The sequence below is a fragment of the Indicator indicator genome, chromosome 23 (assembly GCF_027791375.1).
Source record: "Indicator indicator isolate 239-I01 chromosome 23, UM_Iind_1.1, whole genome shotgun sequence".
Taxonomy (NCBI): domain Eukaryota; kingdom Metazoa; phylum Chordata; class Aves; order Piciformes; family Indicatoridae; genus Indicator; species Indicator indicator.
Window position 1 is genome coordinate 12881426 of NC_072032.1, and position 25541 is coordinate 12906966.

The following is a 25541-nucleotide window of genomic DNA, read 5'->3' on the forward strand; positions in this document are numbered from 1 at the left end:
GTTTAATGGTGAGCTGGCAGTGCTGGCTTAGTGGATAGACTTGATCTTAAAGGTCTCTTCCAAATCAAGTGGTGTTATGATTCTGTGACTCTTCATAAAAGAAAGGCCCCTTGCAAGGCTGCCAGCATTTTCTTGTCCATCACACACACCACAGGTGTGTGGTCAGTGACAGTGGACACTGGCACCAGGGACTCCTAATCTAGACATCTAAACTCTAGACTCTTAGACCATTCCTGCACTACTGCTGTCTAAGATGACATAAGGACTCTCTTCTTTTATCTTCATCCTTTCTCTACCAACCATGGCCAGAAGCAGAAGGGCCAAAAATGGACCAGTCTTGGTTGAGGAGAGCCAGAGAGATGAAATATTCTGAGTGCCAGAAGCTGTGTCTGTGCTTGTGAACTGAGCAGTGGACTGAACTGCAGCTGCCCAGTTGTTAGTCCTTCCTGACACGTTTGGCCTCAGCATGGAGCACTTTATGATTCTTGCATGGGTCAGCCACTTATGTGGTCCATGAATCACCCCAGCAGACAGCTTGCTGATGGCCACTTTGTTCTGAAGCTAGGAGAATATAATAACACAGCTGAAAATTGCTCTGTGCCATTGGCCTTGGGACCCTCAAAACATTCCCGAGCACATTTTAATCTACAAGCAGACATGACCACAGCTCCTTGCTCTGCAAGCCTCACAAAGTCCTCAGTCACAGGAGGTTCTTCAGACTGGAGCAGCTTCTTCATTTATTTTTATGCAAACCCAATAAAGATGAAATTATCTCTTTATGACAAAAATGTCATCCTATATCCATTTCTTTAAAGCACCTTTGGGTACCAAGGTGGCAGTGATAGCAATAAGCAGCCCTCTGTCCTTGGGTGATTCTCCAAGGATTCTCCACACAGGAAAGACTCCAGCCTGGAGAGAGTCAGAAGGAGGCCAAAAAACCTGACTGAGGGCTGGAAGCCCTCAGGCTTAGAGAGTTGGGGTTGTTCACCCTGGAGAAGAGAAGGTTCCAGAGAAACCTTCTGGTGGCCCTTCACTGATTAAATTTAGAGGCTGATAAGAAAGATGGGGATAGACATTTTATCAGGGCCTGTAGTGACAGGACAAGGGTGATGGTTTGAAACTAGAGGTTTGAACTGGATAGAAGGAAGGCATTTTCACACTGAGGGTGGTGAGACCCTGGCCCAGGTTTGAGGTGGGATGTGCCTCATCCCTGGAGCCGCTCCAGATCAGGCTGTTTGGGGCTTTGGTCAACCTGTTCTAGTTGCAGATGTCCCTGCTGACTGCAGGGGGTTTGGACTGGATGACCTTTAAAGGTCCCTTCCAACCCAAAATATCCTCTGTTTTGTGATTTAAAACAGAAAGGAAAGTTGGAGGAGGGAGAGCTGCATCCTGCTTTGACACTACTGGCACTTAAGTGCTCCCTCTCCAAGCTGGCTTTGTACTCCACAGAGCTGGGACTTGAAAGACCTCACTTCTTTAGGAAATGCTTGGAAATTAGAGAGACAAGACAACAAGACACCAGCTTTAGGCACCACTTCAGTGCCAGCACTCAAGAGGACCTCAGCCTGTCACATGTGTGCCTGTATGATATTATACATTTATTTCTCTCCTTCTCCCTGCTTATGCAGAAGTTTTTGATGCACTGAATTAAAACCAAGCTGTGCTTTACACTTTGGGTTTTGATGGAGCCCATTCTTGGCTCCAAGGAGAGGACTATCAGCCCCTGAATGGCAGGAATGAGTGGAGAGAGCAGTCGCCTTCTGCCAAAGACAAATAAAGTGAGAAGGAAGCAGAAGCCTGGAAGATGATGAATGGTTCAAGCTCCTCTGCTGCAGGAGCCTCTCTTCATTAACTGCTTCACTGCCTTTTTATTTTCTTTTTTGTTTTGTTTTGTTCTGATTTGGTTTTTCCTTTGGCTCTCTGCTTGCCTCTCTTTGTCTGCAGATGTCTGTGTGCCCAGCAGTGTGGTGTCTGCCTGCAGCTATGTGGCCCCAGTTCCAATGGCCATGCCCTCCATCTCTCCCAGCCCAGGATGCAGCATTACCTGAGAATAAAAAGAAGATAGGGGTTATGGCTTTACATCTCACACCAGCAGTGTCACCTCCTGCTGCATCCCAGAGAGCACAACCTGCCTGGTATCAGGACACCCACTGCAAACCCAGTGCAGACTTGGTGCACCTCAAACTGCAGCATCCAGGGAGGCAAAGAGGACACTTCCTATCCCAAGCTGACTTCCCCAGTGTGCTCCAGAAAAGCACTCCTCTGATATGTCTGGATCTGGTTGGGAAGTGGACATGAGATTAGCAGGACTAAGGGGATGGACCCAGCTTGTCTTACAAGATGTTACAGGGAATTGACAGCCAGCCTGCTCTCTCTCCAGCATGTAGAGTGGAAAGCCATTTGATGTAGGCATGTTCTCCTGAGCCAGCCAGCAGGTTGGTGTCTTCCCCATTTCAATGTCACAGACTCTGCCACATGGATAAATGAGAAATGTGCACAGGAAGGGATTGCTCAAACCACCAGTGAAGCACCAGCCTGAGCCTCTCAGCCTTTGCTCAAGAGCTTGCTGGAGGTGGAGTTTCAGCACGTCTCTGTAATCACAGCTCCAGGTTCTCCTTTACCTGGCTGGAGGGGGAACAGTAAGGCCCAGCTTCCCAGCATTTTGTGGACATTTTTGTGGCAAGGCCAATGTCAAAATGCAGATGGGCTAAAGCAGGCTACAGCACTCAGCTCTGGTGCTGGGCTCCAAAGTGCACACAAGACAGACGTGGCTATGAGCTGGCCTAAGCAGCAGGCAAAGCTGTGACAAGCACCCTGAAACTCCAAGGGGGTGAAGGTAGAAGTGGTCTGATCCTCTGTCCCACACCCCCTCCCTCCAAGCCTGGGGGAGACTGAAAGACAAATTTAAGCAGCATCTGGGCCCATGATGCACACCTCAGAGCCCCAGGTTTCAGCGGAATGACTGAGACAGGATCACCACCACAGAGACCTTTCCCTTTCCCCAGGCACATGCTGTCCGAGCAAGGCTGACTGCCAGGAAGGTGCCTTTGATGCTGAAGATGCAGTATGGTGATGGGCTGCTGCTCAAGCTTGCAGTGGAAGCTCCACTGTGATGGACTTAAAGCTCAGGTGACTCCATCAGAGGCAGTCGGCGACTTCATGCCCAGCTGACCCTTCTAATGGGATTGCAGGTGATGGGGCAGGGCAGAAAGAGCAAGGAAAAAAGCTGCACTGGAAGAGCTGGTCCTTGGATGTGGCAGCAGCAATTTCAAGGCAGAGCAGAAGGTTTCGTGGTCACCTGCTGCCACCTAGTGCCAGCTGGACACCGAGAGCCCTCCCCGGGCTCGGGAACTGAGCTAGTGCCCAAGCCATGCCCATCTCATGGACCACAAGCTACGTCCTACACGCGGATGCGTTGGGGTGGACATCGCCCACCTGCCCTCCCTGTGACCATCTGAAGCTGGAGCCAGCAGACAGAGCACCCTGCACCTCCCCTGCGTTCCGATCTTCTCACCCCAGTGCAGCTGAGGGGCAGGGGAGCTGGCTGGGTCTGGCTGTGTGCACCGGCAGGGCTGCTGTCAGCACTGCTGCTCTTGCCTGGGGTAAAGAGATGTAATGCAGCATTCAGCACCATGGCACAGCCAGGCTGCCTCAGATCAAATCCACTGGTGCATGCCAGGACAGCTCCCAGGTAGAGACAGGGTCTTTGAGAAGGCTAAAAATACCTTTGGGTGCCTACTATGCTGCTGAGCAGAGCCTTACACCAGTCCATCTTTGCAGGATCTCCCAGGTTCTAGCAATTCCTTTCTAGCCTGAAGAGCTCAGATTTAGCTCCTAGATGTGTGTGTCTGAGCTCTGCACTGCTGGTGAAGTTTGGACAGCTGGAGAGGGAGATCTCCCCCTCTCTCCTCACTGATATCAGGTGAAGGCGAGTGTCATGGCCAGGTAGGTGACATTAATGGGCAAGAATCCAAGCCCAGGGATGTTGCATCAGCTTGGTGCCATCACTCAACTGCTGGTCTGACAGTGAGGTAGGGTTTTGACTGCAGTGCTGTCATCCCTCACTTGGTCATTAAGCTAAATGGTCCAACTCAGTGAGTAAAGCTTTTCCCAACCACTTCATCGTTGCAGGGACTTCTCCAAACTCTCTCCAACTGTTTAACTCCCTGCTAAGACCTATGCTGGACAGCAGTAGGGAGGTCATTCACAGGCATAGAGCAGAGCTTCTCCTCTTCAGGAGGTCCTCAAGTCTGACCATGTGAGAAGTCCTCTGGAGATCATTGAAAACAATGGGACCTTGGGAAGGTTTAGGGACACTTCATACACCTTGTCCTCTGGAGGTATAAGTAGGATATCAAGAGGTTCCTGTCAGCATAAATGACATTGTGGTTTTGTGACTTACCAGAGTAGGAGAAGCTGTTGGATCCTACATCCCACTCAGATATCCACCAACCAACACAAATATGGAGGTAGAAGAGATGCTTCAGGGAAGATCCCTGTGTGTGACCAAAGACTTGGAAACAAAGTCTGATTGTAAGAGACTAAAAGCATCTTAAAGGTGGCCTTGACCACAGTCTGTAACCAGCAGCCCAATTTATAACACTGGGGGATAATGAAACACCAGAACAGTTTTCTGAGGGCTGTCCCTGGGGCTACACCATGAAGAAACTTCACATTGGTTGGACATAGCTCCAAAGCTTTGTCCCAGGATGGATGGAATCAGCACTAGGGCATGCCACACACTGTTGGACCAAATGAGCCCAGGGGTTCCAGTGGTGTTTGCACTGGTGGGGTGGGAGACCCTGAGACTTTGGTGTCTGAAGGCTCAGAGACCCTATGAGCCAGAAAAGAGGCAGAGGAGCCAGGGGACAGTACAAAGCCTTTGTTTTCATTTCAGGACCTGACAGCTGCACGTCAAGTCACAGCAAAGTTGCACCATATAGAACTGTGCAGGTCAACAGCACCTTTCATCTGAGGATTGTAAAGCCCTTTCAGGACATGAGTTTGTTAAACCTCACAACACCCCTGTGAGGTAGGTATCATCCCCTGCTCTACAGAGAGGGGCACTGAGGCACAGAGAAAAGCAACGGCTTGGCCAAGGCAACGGGCAAGCCAATGACACAGGCAGGAGGACTTCCTGCTCTTGATCCCAGCTCGTGGCTCCTTCCCCCTTTGGACAGCAGAGTGTTAGCAGCTCACAGAGCTTCTGCTGGGCTTGCCCCATGAGCAGGGAACATGCAATGTTTATGGAGGGCTCCCAAGCCCCTTGAAAGCACCCTGGTAACCAGCTGCCACCAGCACTGCAGATGTTAAATCATTTCCCAAACGGCTTCTCCTTCCAGGTACGGCCCCAGGATTGTCACTGCATTGTCTTGTGCAGGCAGGGAGGAGGCCAGGAGGAGCCTGAGAACTTGGATCCTTCATGGAAATGTCCCAGCACTGTATGGCACAGTCCAAACTGGAAACCATTTGTCTCTTGTGGCAGATGTCTCCCCAGAGACAACAGCCAGCATTGAACCCTGGTGGTGGGGTCTCACCAGGCCTGCAGGAGGAGGAGGAGGTAGCTAGAAGGCTATTACATGGCTTTCACTGCCACTGTCAGTGTTGGATGTTCTCCTGACCCCAAGTCACCCCAGCCCATGTGCAACGTCAAGAGGAAAGCAGAGCTGGAGGGATAAACTGGCAAGGAAATGATGCCAGGACCTGTGGTGGAGTCTCCCTCGTGGTCACCCCACCACCAGCCCCCCCAGCTCTTCGTTACATCGTGGTAGCGATCTCCCTTCTCCTCCCCCCGCCACTGCAGTTTTTGTGCTGAATACTTCTTCTGTCTTACAAAAATAGTCCTCTGGTATCAAAAAACAAAACAAGAGAGGAGCAAAAGACCCCTGTGGCCAGCAGCAGTGCAAATCAGGAGAGCCAGCTCAGGAGGGATGGGCTCAAGGTGTCCTTGGTTTGTCACTTCTTCAAGGGGAAGGAGGTTGATTGGACTTTGATGGCTGGGACTGGCCTAAAGCAAGAAGAAAAAGAAAGGGGGCAATTCATTTGAGTGCAGAGACCAAGCATCTACCACCTCCACCACAACCAGCCTTCCACAGCTCCAAGGAGCAGACCAGTCACTGTCCCTGAGACCAGAGGGGACCAGCACCTGGCACGGCCACCCTTGGCATGTCCTCTCTCAAATACAACCCCAAATTCTATTGCTTTGTCCCTGCTGTGGGTGCCCCTGCCTCAGCAGAGGAGTTGGACCAGATGATCTCCAAAGGCCCCTTCCAACCCCCTACCATGCTGGGGTTCTGCAGTTCTGAGGTGGTTGCCTTTGAGGTACCCTCAAAACCCTGATAGGATGCAGAGTCCACCAAAGCCTGTGGTGGTACTGGGCAGCAACAAGCAGTGAGAACTGTGAGCCCACCAACTGTGAGCACCATCTCTCCAAAGGGGTTACTGCTCTCAGCTTCCCCAAAGCAGCCAAGGAGGTTCATGCACTACCAAGAGATGTCACCAAACCAGCCAACTCCACCCCCTGTGGATCCCAGAGTCCATCTGGGAATTATGAAATCTCTCATCTCATCCATCTAGAGAATAAAAAAACCTCCCTGGACCTATCTTACCATGCTGGTGGTGTCAAGTGACTAATCCAGACCAGAACAGGGGCACATCCTGCTCCCTGGCACAAGGCTGGCCAGCCCTGGGCACCATTTCAAGAGAGGATGGCCAGGGACTGCTCCTGGTGGGCAGCAAGGACTAAACTAGGCCATCTGGAGAGGGAGCTGAGTTTGGCTGCTGGGATGTGCCAAATCTTTCTCTTTAGAGACCACAGCACAGGGCTGGCTTTAGCTACTGGATGAGATGAGCTACAGGGATTGAGCTGTGCTGAGAAATTCAGGGGCACATTCAGCCTCTTTGTGGTGGCAACTACAAAGGTGTAAGAACCTAAAATAGCCCAAGAAGATCAAAGCTGTAATTAGCAAAAGAGGCCATCTGGGGATGAGGGCCAGCTTCAGACCACCATGGTGCCTTCTCTCCATGGCTGGACATGGCCCACGAGCCAGGCTAGCAGGAGTGGATGGAAGCACAATGCCCTGAGGCTCCACTAACCTACTTCCAGAGGATTTAGCAACGTAGCAAGAGCTGAAAGTAGCAGTGACACTGCCCAGGACTTGGGCTGAACCTCCCAGCTCCAAACTGAGAAGCCCATGTCCTCCGTTCCCTTGGACACAGGTGCCCAAGCCCTGCAATTTCTTGGCTACCCAGAAGGTCTACACCCTGCTCATCTAAGAGCCTCTGGGAAGAGGGACACTGAATCCTGTCTCCTGGATCTCAGCCCCGTGCTTCACCAGAGGCCATCCCCTCACAAGCACCAAAGCACCACAGCCCTGCATGGTGTCTGTGACTCACCTTTGAGGTGGCATCGGTCTGTAGGGAGGAAAGAGGAAACAGAGCATCAGTGTCCATCACTCCACTGTCCCCCTGCAGCTCACCAAGAGCTCCCTCTGTAATGTGGGGCATGGGGCCTTATGCACCCACCCAAGGATGGCATCTCCTTTAACCTGTAAGGACCTTTTACAAGACCCAAAGCCCCAGCTTTGGTCAGTGCTGGCCAATCTTGGCCAAATCCCATGGGCTCCTGCCAGGTGGAGGCATGGCTGCAGACCCCAGACATCCCCAGGGCCCTTGCTCAGCTGAGCAGGCTTTTCCCCTGCCCCATGCAAGAGGCAGCATGGGCACAAGGCTGTTTATGTGCCATGTTTTAGGGTCCCCATCTGGACAAACACTTTGCTTGGGGTTGTTCCCTAGGTCATAACATTTGGGACATCTGATTTCCTTCTCCATCCTGCTGCTGCTCCCACATGCCCATACCCAAGATCCCTGACACCTACAAGTCAGCTACCTCAAAGCTGGTGGGCTTCAAATTTCTCTGTAACTCCAGCAGCAGGTCCAGACCCATACAGCACAGAGCACAGAGCCCTGAGCAGAGCACAGAGCACTTCTGCTGCTCAGCAGCCAGCCTGACATGCACACACCAGCCACACCAGGGAGGAGCAGGAGAAACAAGGCCACAGTGAAGACACCACGACAAGCAGAACAGAGCACAGCACAGTGCCACCTGGCAAACGTGACCCACAAGTCCCCACCCTGTGTCCACCTGCAGGAGCCCAGGAGTGGTAGGAGATAGCTCAGCTCCTCTCTCCACTCACTTTGATGGCCTGGTGGGCTGGCTCGTGGCACTTGTACTCGATGCCTTGAAGTTGGTGGGAGGGACCATGACCAGCAAGGTCTGTCCTTGTGCAGCAGGCAGCTCTTTGGCCAGAAGAGGACTTCCAGGAAGCGGCCGACGGGGAGGCTGATGCTTTGGGGCAATCTGGGGTCACAAAGCACATGGGGAGAGACAACATCCTTAGAGGCACATCCAGACACCTCCTGCTAACCTCTCCCCTCTGCTGCAGAGCTGAGAGGCTTCAAAACACGCAGCAGTAACACCCAAACTACCTTAAAATCTTCTTCTTATCTAATGAGCTTTCACCACCATTGAGACAGACTCATCTCTCAGGACAATGTGACAGCTCCCCATGAGTGCCCAACCCAGGCAGCCAACCCCAAGGGAATGTGTCTGGGCGCGGAAGGAAAGCAGAGCCAAGCAGCAGAGCTCACCAGTGGGGTCCTCACGGGGCTGCAGGGAAGAGGTTTCTTCGGAGGCGGCAGCTTAGCCTGGGAGACGACCGCTTTGGTGGGGACCAGGGGAGACTTGCTGACTGGGGGAGGTGGCCTGGCAGGCTTGGGGTCTCTTGGGCGTGGAGGCATGGAGTGGGGAGCCGGGCGAAGAGGGTGGACAACGTTGACAGGCTGGGAGCCAGGCTGGTGAGCACTGGATTTGGGGGGGAACGCAGCTCGCGCTGCCTGCAGGGACGAGAAAGGCAGAAGTGTGGAGGGAAACCTTCAGGGTGCTTTCCTGGGTGCTGAAGAGAGGATGTCCCCTCGAGGTCTGGGTGCCAGGGAGTCACAGGAGGAGCTCTGGGTATTTATTTCCCTTTCTGGGACCACCACTTTTTCCATCCCACCCGAACACTGAGCATATTTGCTCCTCATTAACCTCATGAGAGCACACAGGGTTGAGAAAGGTGCTGGGTTCAGGAGATCAGGACCAGCTCTGGTTGCCACCAAACTGAATTACAGAGATGGGAGGCATCATCCCTTCTGCCCTGCTTTCAGCCATTGTGGCTATGCCCAAACCCCCTGAATTCTTCCTAAAGTCCACCCTGGGCTTACCCATGCCTAGGTCACCAGAGCTGACACAACCAGCAGCAGAAGCATCTGCTAGCCCAGACACCCAGCACAGAGCCCCTGCCAAGCTTGGCCATGGTGAGTTTGTGAGAGAGGTTTCTGGCAATCACTGGGGTCTTTTTGAGCAGGTAGAGTTCAACAGACTCCCTTTCAGGAGGGATATATACTACTGACCAAGAGCTCACAGTGCAGGCACAACAACCAGCATGGAGCACCAGCTGCTTGCCCAGTGGCTAGAGGGAGATGCTCCTGAACATGAGGAAAATCTTTACTGTGAGTGTGCTGGAGCCCTGGAGCAGGCTGCCCAGAGAGGTTGAGGAGTGTCCTTCTCTGGAGAGATTCCAAATCCACCTGGACATTGTGATCCTGGGCAACCTGCTCTGGGTGCCCCTGCTTCAGCAGAGGGGTTGGACTGGATGATCCCCAGAGGTCCCCTCCAACCCCCACCACGGTGTGATTCTGTGATGTGATCACCCACAAGTATCAAGCCCCAGGGAGGGAAAGCAAACCTGGAAGGTGAGTTATTACTTACTTTACCAGTGTGGCTGGAGGTGGAAATGTTCCTCAGGGTGAAAGCAGCTTTGGGAGGGCCACCAGCTGACTTTCGACTGATGGTTTTGCTCCTGCCCAGGATCACAAAGGTAAATCAGAAATGGCTAAAAGACAGCAACCATTTTTGCAACAGCTGCTTCACAAAATGCTGCACATCAGCAGGATCCTGTCTCTGCTGACAGATTGCTAACAGCCAGTCTTGCAGTGCTGGCTGAGCAGGCATGACAAGTCTGTCTGGAGATAATGAGGGTAATAAAGGAAGTTGTTTGGGTCTGGGTTGCCTTTTTTTTAATCTCAGATTATTGCAGGGGCTCTGAAATCATGAGAAAATTGCAGGGGAAATAACGAGAATATCCAAATTCAGCAGTACTTTAGAGCCCTTCCAGCTCTTGCAGCCTGCTAGGAGCAGATGACGAGAAAGCTCCCCAGTACAAGGCCACCTTCACCATCATTCTCTTCAGTTGTCCTGTCCAACTTGTCATTCCTGTACTCTGCTCAGGGGATTGCTGAGTGCCTTAGATTGCCCCAGGACAGAGCTCTTCATATCTCAGCCAGGTCTCCTATCAGTTTGAAACAGACCCTGTGCACCACCAGCTCCCCCACAACTGTTCCTACCAGGCTGGGTGCTGCCACTGGCAAGAAAACAAGGTGCCAGGGTTTCACTGGGTCCTCAAGAGAGCAGGGATCTAGGAAGCATCACCCACCTGTATGTCTCCTGGCTCCTCCTCCTCATCTCCTTTATCCATTTATTCAGCAAGGAGTTCTCCCGCCGGTACCAATAGTAGATGATCATCACCAGGGCCGGGAGGAAGAACAGGAAGATGACCAGAAGGGTTATTAGGATGGCTTCATGATCTGGGAGGGAAAGCAAAAAGATGAGTGCAGGGCTGGGAGAGCCAGCAGCCTCTGTCTGCACTCCATGGAAACATCAGTCCCATCTGCCCATCCCCAGTCACCCAGGCTAGGGACATCCCAAGGGGCAGCAGTACCATCCAGTGACCTTACATTAGAATGGGTGGCCACCAAGCAGCCAGATGGGGCCACAGGCTCTAAGTCTGCCTGAATGGACCCAACCCAGAACACCTGGGAGAAGAGCTCTCAGCAGCTTTCCCTCTCCATCTCCCCTTCTGCTGGCATGGCTCCAGCCCCACCAGCACCACAAGGCTCTGGACAAGCAGTCAGGACTCACTGTCACGCTGCACGGGACCGCTGTCCACACTGCCCCCCAGCCCTGGCTTCTCACAGTAGGGAGGAGCCCAGCCAGCATCACAGTGGCAGTTCTTGTTGCTGTTGCAGACCTGCAGAGAGAGAAAGAGGGTTGGAGATCCCAAGGGATGTATGGAAACAATGCTCTGTTCTGTGAGGATGAGAGCAGCCAGCCAGTGGCAGCAGTCCAGGCTGAAGGAGCTGAAGCCCTGCCAAGATCCACTGCTTGTTTGGGGCTCTGAGCAACCTGCTCTAGTTGCAGGTGTCCCTGCTGACTGCAGGGAGGTTGGACTGGCTGACCTTTGAAAGTTCCTTCCAACCCAACCCATTCCATGATTCTGTGACTGCAGTCACAGATTGGAAGGTACAGGGACAGAACCTGACCTGGAATGATTCCAGGGATGAGGCATCTCCAAGCAACACAGGCCAGAGTCTCACCATCCTCAGCATAAAAAATTTCTTCCTTCTCTCCAGTCTAAATCTCCCTCTTTTAGTTTAAACTATCACCCCTTGTCCTGTCACAACAGGCCCTGATAAAAACTCTGTCCTCAGCTTTCTGATCAGCCCCTTTAAGTCCTGCAAGGCCATTGGAAGGTCTCCTTGGAGCCTTCTCTTCTCCAGGCTCAACAACCCCAACTCTCTCAGCCTGGCCTCATAGCAGAGGGCTTCCAGCCCTCCCAGCACTGCTGTGGCCTCCCTTGTTCCCACTCCAGCAGGTCCTTGTCTGTGCTGAGGACTCCAAAGCTGGCCCCAGCACTGCAGGGGGGGTCTCAGCAGAGTAGAGCAGAGGGGCAGAATCCCTACCCCTGCTGCCCACGCTGCTGGGGATCAGCCCAGGACATGGCTGGCTCTGGGCTGGGAGTGCACAGTGCCAGCTCATGTCCAGCTTTTCACCCACCAGCACCCCCATGTAGGGAGATATTTTTTGGCTGATGCTTTTATTTCTCTCCTCTTTGCAGAACCCTTGAGACAGGTATCTTACACCCTCAGTTTTCACAGTGCTTGCCCAGACAAGCCTGATGTCCTTAATACTTCTAGGCCAGAAGTTTGTTCAACTTCTTCCCTTTGGGATCTTCCCATTAAACCAAAGCATTGCTGTAGCCTCCTCTGACAGAGCCCTGCACCCTGCAGAGGTCAAAGCCTTGTGGCCTTTAAGATTTGTATAAGGGTGGTTCTTTCTGCTCACTGAACCACTGCCCTGCCCTGCTGCAGTCCCAGTTGTGTTTCTGACTCTCTCTTTGCTCTCAGAGGGAGCAGGCACCTGCTCTGAGCAATAAACACTCTCCAGTTCAAACTGGACCCTGATCCAAATTTTACAGCTGGTCCTTGCATCACCAGTGACCTTATTGCTCTGAACTGGGAAATGGGGACACAATGCTCTCAGCTCAGTCTCGCCCATAACTGATGCACCAGTGAGCTATGGAAAGCAGATGCCCACTGTGTTGCAAGACTCTTCCCCATGGGAGACACTTGGTTTTGCTTAAGAACCTGTGCTCATCTCAAGAGCTTCCTCTAGGGCTCAGGCAGTGACTCACCCCATGGCCATTGCACTGGGCAACACACTTCTCCAGCTCAAACAGGGAGGCGTTCTGGCAGCGGCGGTCCTTGCAAACCTGAGACAGAGCCAAGAGCCTGGGATTAGAGAAAGAGGAGAGACAGGGGCAGGAGCAGTGATCTTCTGGCTTCACAGATCCTAGAATCATGGCATGATTCGGGTTGGAAGTCATCTCGTCCACCCCCCCTGCAGCAACAGTGACATCTGCAACTAGAGCAGGATGCTCACAGCCCCAAACAACCTAATCTGGAATGGTTCTAGGGATGGGGCTTCTACCACCTCTCCAAACAGCCTGGGCCAGGCTTTCACCGTCCTCAGTGTGAAAAAAGTCTTTCTTCTCTCCAGTCTAAATCTCCCTCTTTTAGTTTAAACTATCACCCCTTGTCCTGTCACAACAGGCCCTCATCAAAATCTGTCCCCAGCTTTCTGATCAGCCCCTTCAAGAACTGAAAGTCCAGCAGAAGGTCTCCCTGGAGCCTTCTCTTCTCCAGGCTCAACAACCCAAACTCTCTCAGCCTGGCCTCACAGCAGAAGGCTTCCAGCCCTCCCAACATTGCTGTGGCCTTCCCTGTTCCCACTCCAACAGGTCCCTGTCTCTGCTGTGCTGGGGACTCCAGAGCTGGCCCCAGCACTGCAGGTGAGGTCTCAGCTGCCCACACTGCTGGGGACCAGTCCAGGACAGGGCTGGCTCTGAGCTGTGAGTGCATGGTGCTGGCTCACGTCCAGCTTTTCACCCACCAGCACCCTCAATTCCTTATCCACAGGGCTGCTCTCCATCCCTTCTTCCCCCAGCCTGTGCCAGGGGATTGCTGCTTCTCAGGTGGAGGACCTTGCAACTGGCCTTGTTGAGCCTCAGGAGGTTCATACAGGCTCACTTCTCAAGCTTCCCTAGATCTCTCTGGGCAGATCCCATCCTTCAGGCAGGTCAGCTGCACCATTCAGCTTGGTGTCATCTGCAAACTTACTGAGAGTGCACTGGATCCCACTGTCTATGTCATTGACGAAGATATTAAACAGCACTGGTCCCAGTACAGAGCCTGAAGGACACTCCTGATGGGAGTCCTCTGGAAGGCTGCTGTCCATTGGAAAATGCAGAATGGTTAAATTGCATTGTCCCAGATCAATGCATCTCACTTCAGTTTGCAGCAAAGCCCAGCAAACCTCTGCCACTGCCCATGCAGGAGGGTTCAGTGGAGACCAGCCACTACCAATCCCATGCCCCTCCCCTGACAACCCATCTGGCAGCTCCTGGAGAAGGCATTTCCCATCTGGCTCTAAAGCACAGGCACCAGCCCAGTAAACCAAGACTGCATTTCAAACCCAGCTCTCCTTCCTCATCAGAATGTCACTGTTTTGGCCTTCCACCCCAAGCTGGAAGGAAATGTTCACAATTAAAACGCCAAATGGCAAAGGCCACATCTCCACAGCCAGCTCTGCCTGGCATGCATCCCTGGCACCTTCTGGGCTTCTGCCCTTCTTCACCTTCTGAACCAGCCTTCTGTGAAAGACTTGATGAGACTGACCCTCTGTGAGAGACCTCGAGATACAGGGCTGTCAAAGAGGCTCATCCTGAGTTAGCAGCACCTGTTTGGATCTGGCATCTCCATTGCTAGCACAGCTTTCTCCTAGGAAACACCTTGTTCATAGGAGGAAGCCTCAGCCAGCAACTTCTGGGGCATGCAATTCTTGTTGAAGCTGCTCCACTGTGCAGTAAAGAAGCATGGAGGCCAGAGAGAAGAACTTGGTGGCCTCCACACAAGCCCCTGGTGATGTCCAGAAATACCCCAGCTGAGATGTCTCCAGGGCATTGTCTGCAGGTGCAGAAGAAAGGAGACCCCAAGGTCTGGCAGTAATGCAGCCAAGAACCACTGTGCACACTGGAGCTGGGACGAGAGCCAAGGAGATGATCTCCTGTAGAAGACTCCAGCCCCAGGAGGAGGTACTCACCATCCCATCTCCACATTTGGTCCCTGTCATCACCAGCCCAGGGTCAGAGAGGTCTTCCTCGTCGTCCTTCGCCGTGTACATGTAGGTGCCTCGGCACTTCACCTCCCGCCCGTTGAAGCGGATGGTGGTGTCGATGGAGACAGTGTTGGTCCCTTGAGGCTTCTTAGCTGAGCTCTGGCACTGGATCTTGCCACACATAGCATCCCTGGCAGCAGGGCACAGCCAAGGTGAGGGAAGGAGGTGCTGGTCCTGGCTGCCCCACCATGCCCTGCCCCCCTGCTTGCTGGCTGAGCCACCCCTGCGTTTATAGCCCTGTGAGGCTGTGATGGGAGAGGCTCAGCAGGGTCAGACAGGACTTAGCTACATCATGGACAGGACAGAGAAATGCTGGAAGGAACAGGCAGAGGAAGGACCTCTAACATCCCTGGGGTAGCTGGGAATACTGGAGAGCACATGCTCCCTAAGCAGCACCTCCTGCTGATGCTTTGATTTTCCATTGCTGGGCTGAGAGGTGATGCACAGTGGGACACCAGCAGGGCTGGGGACTGAGCCAGGGAAGGAACTGGTGGCTTCCCCTGGTCGAAAACGCCACTGGCCAGAGGGGTGACAGCAGAAGGCTGAGGTAAGACCCTGCCAGTTGCCTCACAGGGGTGGTCAGTGGGGGCTGTGGGTGGGGGAGGAGGAGATGGGGCAGCCCCGGGTGCCAGCTGCACTCACCTCTTGTCACACTTCACATAGCGCCCCTGGCTGTCCTTGCCACAGTTGCCATAGGTGTTGCCAGCCATGTTCACGTCCTGGAAACAGGCATCTGGGGCTGGCCAGGCACCTGCAGAGTGGGAGAAAAGGTCCATGTGGGATGGGGAAAGCAACCAGCAGGGAGAAACACCAAAACCAGGAGCAGCAGCTGGATGCCCACGGAAAAGTCACCCAGAGAGCTGCTGATGCAGCTGCAGGACCAACAACAGCACAAGAGGGGTAAAATTGCCTTGGCCCAGGGTCTTGCAGAGGGTTTGGGCCCTGGTGGATGATTTTCCCCCTATGCCTGATGCAGATTTCCTGGTGGCACCCAGGACATTCTCTCCATCCACTGCCCTCCAGCCCCATGGGAAAGGATCACAGGGACCACACATGCAGACACAGTGCTGAGACCCAAAGTGGGTCCTGCTCTTGACAGGGATGGCAAAGAGGCTGGCAGGGCTCACCTGGCCCCCAGAGCTGGACACACTGCTGGTGGTGGGTCATGCACATGCCGTTGTTGCAGTAAGCCTCGCCGTAGGCACAGGATGAGCCATCCAGCAGGTACACATTGGCTGGGCAGTAGGGGGAGGCACCTGTGCAGTATTCTGGAAGGTCACAGGATCCTGCTGCTTCCCTGCAGACGGTCCCAGCCACCTTTAGCTGTCACAGGAGAGGAGAGAAACATCAGCTCTGAGTGGCAGCAACGAACTATAGAATCCTATAGAAAGGATAAGACCTTTAAGACCGTGAATTCCAACCATTAACCCAGCACTGCCAGGTCACCACTAAACCATGGTGAGGGCCATATCTTCCTGTTCAGCCCATGGGCAGGAGGCTGGGCATGGCAATGGGGCTTACCTTGCAGCTCTGACAGCAGTCACCATGGGCACATTGGGCCCCCACCTTCAGCGTGCAGTTGTGTGCATTGCAGCATGGGTTGGTGCACTCCTGCATGGGGAGAAGGCATCACCACAGTCAGGGAACTGGCCCAGGTTGCTCAGCAAGGTAGTAGGTAGTAGATACTCCATCCTTGGAACCATTCAAGGTCAGACTGTTTGGGGATCTGCACAACCTTCTCTAGTTGCAGAGGTCCCTGCTGGCTGCAGGGATGTTGGACTGGATGACTTTGAAAGGTCCCTTCCATCCCAAACCATTCTCTGATTCCACTGCTTCCCCATTGCTGCCCCCAGCCCTTTCTCCACCTGTCACAGCACTGCTCTGCTCATCTTGTCAATGGGAACCTGAGGCATTGGGAGGGATGAAGAAGACCTGAGAAATCCAGGCCAAAGTCAAGAAGAAAGTCAGGCCCAGGTTAAACAGATTTAGGAAGGTGGGACAGGGAAGAGCCCTTGAGATGAAGCTCCTGTGGTTACCAGTAAACACCTTTTCCTTGGTAAAAGCCCTCTGCACATGGTCCACAGCTTGCCAGCCAGCAGCTGAGCTGGAAAGCCTCTGCTGGGAAACAAGGCAGCATTCAGCACTGTACCTCCACCTCCCCGCAGTCACAGGCTTCTCCTTCCTCCAGAAAGCCATTGCCACATTTCCGTCCCACCACCAGGTCTTTGGTGTCAGGCAGGTTGAACAGACACATGCCACCTCCTTTCTGGAAGTAGTTCTCCAGCTGCCTCTTGCTGCAGGAGCTGAACACACGAGGGAAGGGATGTCTGCACAGGGGAGAGATGGAGAAGGGTTGGAACCAGGGCAAAAGGGGCCAGGAGAAGGTGGAAAACCACAGTAAGAGCTGGGAAATAAAGACACTGGCAAGCTGGCATAAACCCTTCCAAGGGCAGAAGCCAGATGCTTCTCCAACCCCAAGTCACACAGCTGAGCTCCAGACCAGGAGACACCACCCTGAGCCCAAATATCCTTCCAAATGGAATGAGGTGGATGAGCAGAGCTGCTCTACACCACCCCCAGAGCATCAGCCCTTCCAGCAAGGGGGGGCTGCAAACCCCCATGGTCTGAACCTCAAAGCCCAGGAAGCAGCCATGCCTGCAGACATCTGCAGAGCCTATCTGCTCAGGATGTCTGCTAAATGCCTGCCTGTGGGCACTGAACCACTGATGGGAAATACCCTCTTGGGGCTACCTAAATACCTCAGAGGCTGAGACAGAGAAAAATCCCCTGAACATCAAATATGGGAAAGAAACACCAAAAAAAACCCCTCGTATTAAATCATTAAAGAAATATGGGAAAGAAACACCAAAAAAACCCTGATATTAAATCATTAAAGAAATATGGGAAAGAAACACACAAAAAAAAAATCATATTAAATCATTAAAGAAATATATGAAAGAAATATCCAAAAAAAAAAAAAAAGAACTCATATTAAATCATTAAAGAAATATGGGGAAAAAACACCCAAAAAATCCTTCATATTAAAGCATTCACAAGGCCTAAGCAGATAAAAAAGCAAAGAAAGAAAGCAAAGCAAAGCCTAGAACATCTAAGATCATTTCTCTCCTGGCCCAGCTGTTCCTTCCTGTAAGGAGCTGGAACAAACCAGTGATTTTTCTAAAGCTCTGAGTGTGGTTCTGTAATTTTGCACAAGTTCACATTTTGGGGTTTTTTTTGTGTGATGCATAAAGAAGGAGGAAGCAGAGAGTAAGAGCTGAGCATCTCTCTCTGCTTCAGTACAGCTTTCATTTCCTCCTCTCACTGAAACAAACAAACGTTATCTGTCATATTAGGACATCTCATTGCTGAAATGACACAGAGGGTTTTTTCTTAAAGTAATTTTGAAGTCTGGGGGAAATCTCTTGAGCTGTGGAGAAAGCTCTAAGTCCACACAAGTGAAGGGAGGGTGAACAAATTAATACAGCCAGTGAGCTGGTGCATGAATATGCAGCTATTCATGTATATGCATGTATATGCATATTCATCTACCAGCTCACTGGCTGCATTAGGACAGGCTGAAGGCAACCAAAAGTGTGGATTCTGGAATATGGCCAAAGAAGAGCAATGGAGCTGGTGAAGGGCCTTGAACCCAAGTCTGATGAGGAGCAGCTGAGGGAACTGGGGTTGTTCAGTCTTCAGAAGAGGAGGCTGAAAGGAGACCTCCTCACCCTTGTACAACTCCCTGAATGGAGGTTGGAGCGAGGTGTGGGTCGGTCTCTTCTCACACACAAGTGACAGGACAAGAGGAGACAGCCTCAGGTTGTGCCAGCGGAGGTTCAGGTGGGATATTAGGAAAAACTTCTTCACAGAAAGGGTTCTCAGGCATTGGAACAGGCTGCACAGGGAGGTGGTGGCCACCATCCCTGGAGGAACCCCTCTCCCCAGCCCACCCAGCTGCACACAGCATCCCCACAAAGGGATGGTTCAGAGCCACATCCCATTCCCACCAGCACTTACCCAGTGGCTGCTGCCATGACACAGCCTCCCTGCTCCGGGGTGGCCTCCACGCAGCAGCCTGTGCTGTCATGGCTCATGCCAAAGTTGTGGCCGATTTCGTGGGCCATGGTGGCAGCTGCTCCGATGGGCTGCTCCGAGTGGTCCTGCGTGGGCATGGGGGATGTGTCAGCACAGCAGCCAGGAGTGGTGGGGAGGGGTTGGGATGATGGAGGGACCACAGCATCCCCTGGATTGCAACTGGATCCCATGGGAGGGATGGAGAGAGGGATGGAAGAGGGCTCATGGCAGAAGTAGGGTTTGGTCTCCTAAAAGTCCTGCATGGGACTGTTAGGAAGCTCTTATGCTGATGCCAACTTCATGGTCTAGTGGCGGACTTGACTGTGCTGGGTTAACAGTTGGACTTGATGATCTTAAAGGTCCTTTTCAACCTAAACCTGGGGCCTTGGGAGGCACTTCCCAAGACTCAGAAACCTTGGTGCCCTGTGCAACCACCCTGCCTATGGACCACAGGCCACTAGGGCTACCATCACCCTATCTGGAGGAGGGTAAGAGTTATCTTGGGGTGGAGATGACCCTACAAAACCAGGGAACAGGCAGGGGCTATATGAAGGCCAAGACAGGAGATCCTGATGGTGCTGCTAGTTGCAAGGTGGGGGTGTGCCTGGGGCAGGAGACATTTAAACCAACTCTTTCTCAACCTCTTTAGTACTTGGCCAACATCTGAGAGGGGTAAGGGCCTATCAGCATCATTGTTTGCTCTCAGCCTATGTCCAAAGACCAACCCCAGATGGCTAGTCCTCCAAACCCATGAAGAACCCCAGCAAGATGGGTTGGCAATGGGAGAAGCACTGGGGGAAACCCATGAGCTTCTTACCACGCTGACACCTCCGGAGTTATCCGTGCTGCACATCCCCTCCAGCGGGGCCATGCCGATGGTCGTCCCCCTGAACGTCTTCCCCCTGCCCAGAAAGGAGAAGGGAGGGACAGTTGGCACTCCAGGGTCGGTTTGGAGCCCCTTGCCCTGCTGTGCCCAGGTCCCTTGGGTGCTCACGTCAGCAGCTGGGCATTGTCATGCTTCTTGCGTGACCTCAGAGCCTTCTTCCACTGCAGGAAGGCCCAGAGCGTGGCGTTGGCGTCGCTGGTCACAGCGCACTGGTCCCGCTCCGTCCACACCTCCAGGCCAATCAGGGCCACCTTGATGTTCAAGGACCTGTAAAACTGCAGGGAGGGGACAGGGATGGAGGGCACAGGGGCTGGCATTCACTGTCCACCCTTCATCCCTGTCAGGGCGTTTCAGCTGGTGGGTCTCCATGCTTGACCTGGATCCACCTGAAGCATGAGCTCTACAAAGACACACATGGGCACAGGAGCCACTCAGGGTGGCATGATGCCATCCATCAGCTGACAATGCCTGAACATGTCCCTTCTTCTGTCAGGGATTCCAGGACTGATCTCTACTGCCACAGCAGGGCAACAGCCAGCACAAGCTTCACTGCTGCAGCTCATCTGTTGGGTGGGAAAGCATTTTCCACCACATGCTCACACCTGACATCTAAGCTTCTAGCCCTAGTGACATGAGGTCAGTCCCTGAGGGCCACCACTAGGCTGGCCCCAGGTTCAGGTGTTTTCATATGCACTGGGAATGATGGAGGCAGTCACTAGCACCAGCAGTTCCTTCTCATTACCTTGTCCACATAGTTTGCAATCTCCACGATGCGCTGCTTGGTGTGGCCTAGGTTGAGGTTCTGGTTCCTGTACTGCAGAGAGATGGAGATGAGGAAGAGTCAACAGAGGAAGACCAGGAAGGCAGATAGGTAGGTCCTAAATTTTCAGTGGAGGACACAGTTTTTGCCCTCCACAGCACTTACCAGTGTGTGATCAGCAACGATGAAGAGCTCCATGTACTTCATGGTCCTCCAGGCATCTCTCTTTGCCTGCAAGACACACAGCAAGGCTCAGAGAAGCTAAGGACAGAGAAAGGCAGCCCAGGGATGTGGGCATCTCAGGCTTTTCAGGCACTGCAGAGTTGCTCAGGCAGAACAGTCAAGAGGAGAAACTGAGGCACGAGAAGGTAAGGAAAACCTGAGTGGCTACACTGCAATTCCTAAAGTCACTGCACATTATGTCCACACCGTATGTTCCCCCTTTGAGGTCTTCTGGCCAAACTCAGACCAGGTAAGTTGACTTTATTGTGGCTTTCCAGTACCTAAAGGGGCTGATAAGAGAGCTGGGGACTTTTTAGCAGGGGCTATTGTGGCAGGACAAGGGGTGATGGTTTGAAACTAAAAGAGGGAGATTCAGACTGGAGAGAAAGAAGAAATGTTTCACACCAAAGGTGGTGAGACCCTGGCCCAGGTTGCCCAGAGAGGTGGTACATGTCCCATCCCAGGAACAATTCCAGGTCATGTTGGATGAGGCTCTGAGCAACCTCCTGTAGTTGCAGATGTCCCTGCTGAGTGCAGGGGGGGTGGCCTGGATGACCTTTAAAGGTCTCTTCCAATCCAAACCAATTTGTGATTCTGTGACCACACAGAACCTTCACATCCCATCTGCCTGCACAGCCTTGCCCAGAAGCCAGGGTGACCACTACAAGCTGCAGACATTAGGAGGGGTGCAGTCACCCCAGCTCTCAGCACTTTGCTCCTCCACAAGCAGAGGGCTCCAGGATGGTCTTACCTGGTGGTGCAGCGGCTGGAAGAGTCGAGTGATGTCAGCAATGGTGCTCCCAAAACTGTCCCCGTGGCCACAGGTCCCACCCTGGATGGGCAGGTGCTCTGCTCGGTGGATGATGTGGTGGCCTGGCTCAGGGCTCCCCAGGGGTTTCAGGTAGTAGCTGTTGTTGCTGCTCAGCACTATCAGTCCCCTGGCAATGGAGAACAGCCCTCATTGCTCCCACAGTGCTTTCACTCCAGCTTCCCAGTCCCTGCTGAGGCCCCTCAAACTCACTGCACCTCAGCTTGATCCTTCCCCAGGGTGGGGCAGACAAGAGATGGGTGCCTCTGTCAGTCCAGCCCTGGGAGCTAACACACCCTTAGCCTTCAAACCTCTCTGCCAGTCAGGCCAGGTGAATGTGGGCTGGCAGCTGGTGCTTGAACAGGGCAAAGCTCACTTTGGGGGGTAGCCTCTGTGGGGTCTTGCCTCCTCCAGAGGATTTCCTTGAAGGCAGCTTGTGCTGCCAGGAAAATCATGGAATCATAGATTCTGTGGATTCAGGAAAATGGCCTTTCCCCTCTCTGCCCTGGGGCTGGGGGAAGGACGAGAGAAAGGGAGTGTTGGAAAAATCAGCCCAGTGAAGCACTTAGAACTGGCTTTGCAGGACCATAGGTTCTGATCCAGAGAGGAATGGGATAGCTGGATCCATCCTTCTCTTCAGCAGCCCCACAAAGTCCCCCCACCCTGCACATCTCCATACCGTATTCCTGAGCAGGTGCTGAGGACAACCCAGGAATCACCATAGCCCTTAACGTGCCCATGGTAGTAGCAGTGGTCCTGGAGAGAGGTGATGGAGACCTTCATTAAAAAACCACCCCGCAGCACAAGCCCCAGGCGCTCAAACCGAAGCCCACCCCGGTCTGCATCCCCCAGGCAGGGAAGCGGCGGGAGGGATGGGTCCAGGAGGCTGCCGGCTCCCGCAGGTCAGCCAGGGACACCGAGAGCCCCGCGCCTGGCTCGGCAGCGTCTTGGAAAGCTGACAAGTGGCGGGCGGAGGGCCGCCGGGGAGCGGAGGGCGGCGGGAGCCCGGCGCTGCCTGTGTTTATCTCCCGAGGTGCTGTCCGCAGGCCAAGAGACACAGCAGCGGCGTGCGGCCACATTCCTGCCGCGACAGGCGCCGGGATGCTGCCAGCCGCAACACCGCGGAGCGCTCGGTGGGGCTCTGCCTTCGCCCCAGCTGCCGAAGTGCTCCCAGGGATGGAGCAGAACCCACCGTGTGGTTGGGGGCTACCGTCACGGGCTGCCCGTTCTCGCTGTAATGGGTCTCGGTGTAGCCCGGTGCCAACAGCCTGTGGAGAGAGAAAGGGGTGAGGACCTGGAGCTGCTTTGGGTGTCCCAGCACAGGGCCACGCAGAGCCTCCGTGTCCATCCCTTGGCAGCTCTGCAGGGCTGAGCTGTCCCAGTGGTCCCCCTTTGCAGCCCCCCGGTAGAGCTTCAGGCAGTGGAGGAGCTGGCAGCGTGGCCATCACCAGGATGGAGGAACTGGCAGCACAGCCTGATGGTTGTGTCCTCCATCACCACAGAGGAGCTGGCCCCTGGCCAACGTGGATGTGAATTGCATATTGCTTTAAGTCTCTGCACAGGAGCCCAGCTGCCCATACATCTATCCACTGGTTCAGAGGCCATCTTCCTACCACTGAGCATGAGAAGCCAAGCAGGGTGACAGCTTCTCCATAGGGACCAAACCCTCCTTGGGACTACCAAAGTCCCCAGGGGAAACCATCTCACTGACAGAAGATGGGATCAACCCTGCACTTGGGGTCCAGCTGAGGATGTGGGAGGTTTGGGGTGTCTGACACAGCTACTATGCCCTCCAGCCCTGGAAGCCCAGGGCTTCACCTCACTCACGGCACAGCAAGGGTGCTGCTCCCAATGCAGCACGCCAGGGAGAGGGTGAGAGGACTTCAAAAAGCCAGAGCTGATGATGAGAAAGCTCAGTTTGCTCTGAGCAAAACTTGCACCCACCCTGCCTTCACCCCTGTGCCTCAGCTCCCCCCCACCTGCTGGCCATCTCCCACCGAGGCCGTTTCTGGGGCAGCCCTTGACACAGCTCCTGTTGTGGGGAAGAGCCAGAGATGAGCTTGCAACTCATGAATGTGTGGGGCTGGGGGTCCCAGAGAGCAAATGAGGGGGAGTGAGACTGAAATGACCCCGTGGGTGATGGGAGAGAAGAGAAAGGATTGAGGGTTGCCCACACTATGAAATGTGTGGGCAGATGCCAGTGTGATGGGTACGCCACCACAAGCTTGCAGGCACTGTGGGGCTGGCAGCTCCTCTGGGGAATGGTGTGCATGCAGGGGTCTCAGCCACCTAGAGGAGGACAAAGCAAGGTTGGCTTTACCCATGCTGACAGTCTGACCCTGGATGCATGGAGTTTGGCCCCATTCCAGAGGTTCTGTTCTGCAGCAGAAAACAAACCCAGCAGCCGGTCCCAGAATAGCCCTCCCGCCTCTTGCTTTCTATTTTGCAACCAGTTTGGCCCCAAAGATGTCACTGTGGGCATGTTCCTGCCTTCCTAGCCCGCCTGTGAGTGGGTGCCTGACACCAGTAATTCCAGTTACAGCAGAGAAAGGAGACAGAAGCTCCATCTGGTTCCTGGAAAAGGACCTGTGGGCAGCCTGGCAAGACAAGCGTCCAGCCAGCACGGAAGCAGATGGGCAGCTGTCCATGCTGGATGGGGACAGGCTGGCTGAGGACACTGCAGAGGCAAAAGTCTCAATGCCATCCATGCCTGAGGAATGGAGGAACCATAGCCACCAGGTATATTCTTCACTTCTCCTGGCCACACTCACCCCTTTAGCATGGCAAAGTGGTACCAAGGCAGCATTAGGGTCATGGGAAGACAGACCAACACCTCCAGAACTCAAACACCAGCTAGAAACAAGGCTAAGCTTTGCATGTGAGCTTTCAACCCGTACTTCCTGCCCTGCTCTGCCTTGGGGACACCTAGCTCCAGGAGGGACCCAAACCCATAGAGGGACAAATGCCACAAGGTCTCAGGTAGAGGGACAAGGAGAGCAGGGCAGGAGAGGGAGATGATTGCTCTCCTCGCTCCAGCCTTGACCCGAGGGGATGCCAGGCTGGGTGAGTGTCACAGGGGACAGATGTTGCTGGCACCTGCAGCCAAACCAAGCCAAACAGGAAGCCCAGAAAGGGTGGCATGAGGCAACATGGCAGGGTCACCCAGGAATGGTGCCAGGTGGCCAACCCCAAGAATGGACCAGCAGAAGAGCAGCAGATGTTTCCAAATCACTGCCAGCAGTCAGCTTTGCCCACCGTGATCTCAAGGGCCTCAAGGACCTCTAAAGAGCTCACAGGATCAGACCTGCTGTCAGGTTAGCAGCCCAAGAGTCCCCATCCCACCCGCCCTCTGCCTGGCATTTCTCCAGCCCCTAAGCACCCCACACCACCTCCACCCATGCCATGTCCTACACCATGCCATGTCCTACACCATGCCATCAAGCCAAGGCTGTTTCTTGCACAACCCAGGCGTGGGCAGCTGAGAAAGGACCATTTCAGCCCCAACTGCCACAGCAGCAGCCAGCAGGAAGCCACAACAGGCCACCCCTTCCCTTGTGGGCAGGAGGGCCGGGACAGGGCAGCTAGGATGCTGCCAGTGCAGGTGGGACCATGCCAGACACACAGCCCTCCTGCCCCAGTCCCAGCACTTACTGGTTCCTCTCCAGCACCAGGACAAGCTCTCTGCCCTCAGCCATCACAGCCACCTTTGCCCGGGCAGGTGCTGGCACCTACAGAGAAAGCAAAGGAGGAATGGGGTTAGAAAGGATAGCCCAGGATGCTGCCAGCCTGTGTCGCTGTGGGACCTGCTGCAATGGATTGTGAGCCCCAGCCCAGTCTGGGAAGGCAGGAGCTGGCATTCCAGTTGCAAAAATATATCAGGAGCAGGGAGAGCACCTGGGGGTGAGTGGGGACGTGGGGACTAGGATGTCTCCAAGCATGCCCAACCACTTTACAGGGGACATCCCACACTGACACATACCAACTCTCTCCTCCTGACAGCTCAGGTCCCCTCTGTTCAAGATGCTGATGGATCACAGGGTACACTGTGCTCTTCCCACCAGATGCTGAGTCCCTCAGCCCATCCCTGTCCCCAGCACCTTCCTCTGCTCCCCAGCTCAGGGCACATCCCAGCCTTCCCTCCACAGATATGCATGCTTCACCCAACTCCATCCTGTGC

At 53.9% G+C, this 25541-nt stretch overlaps 1 protein-coding gene across 1 annotated transcript in view; it reads right to left on the minus strand.

The window, feature by feature from the left end:
• Positions 1-5955: 5955 nt before the first annotated feature.
• The window catches only part of ADAM33 (ADAM metallopeptidase domain 33), a 30295-nt gene continuing 10709 nt past the window's right edge, over positions 5956-25541 (minus strand). Inside the window, exons 3-24 of the mRNA XM_054391436.1 lie at positions 25016-25092; positions 22557-22632; positions 22044-22120; positions 21308-21494; positions 20500-20565; positions 20317-20388; positions 19683-19849; positions 19506-19590; positions 18632-18774; positions 16764-16941; positions 16136-16225; positions 15742-15937; positions 15257-15365; positions 14540-14744; positions 12573-12650; positions 11021-11129; positions 10536-10686; positions 9812-9902; positions 8650-8895; positions 8196-8359; positions 7396-7413; positions 5956-6007 (exon numbers count right to left, since the gene is read on the minus strand). Coding sequence (XP_054247411.1) covers positions 5956-6007; positions 7396-7413; positions 8196-8359; positions 8650-8895; positions 9812-9902; positions 10536-10686; positions 11021-11129; positions 12573-12650; positions 14540-14744; positions 15257-15365; positions 15742-15937; positions 16136-16225; positions 16764-16941; positions 18632-18774; positions 19506-19590; positions 19683-19849; positions 20317-20388; positions 20500-20565; positions 21308-21494; positions 22044-22120; positions 22557-22632; positions 25016-25092 — 2637 coding nt within the window. The remainder of the gene's footprint in view (positions 6008-7395; positions 7414-8195; positions 8360-8649; positions 8896-9811; positions 9903-10535; positions 10687-11020; positions 11130-12572; positions 12651-14539; positions 14745-15256; positions 15366-15741; positions 15938-16135; positions 16226-16763; positions 16942-18631; positions 18775-19505; positions 19591-19682; positions 19850-20316; positions 20389-20499; positions 20566-21307; positions 21495-22043; positions 22121-22556; positions 22633-25015; positions 25093-25541) is intronic.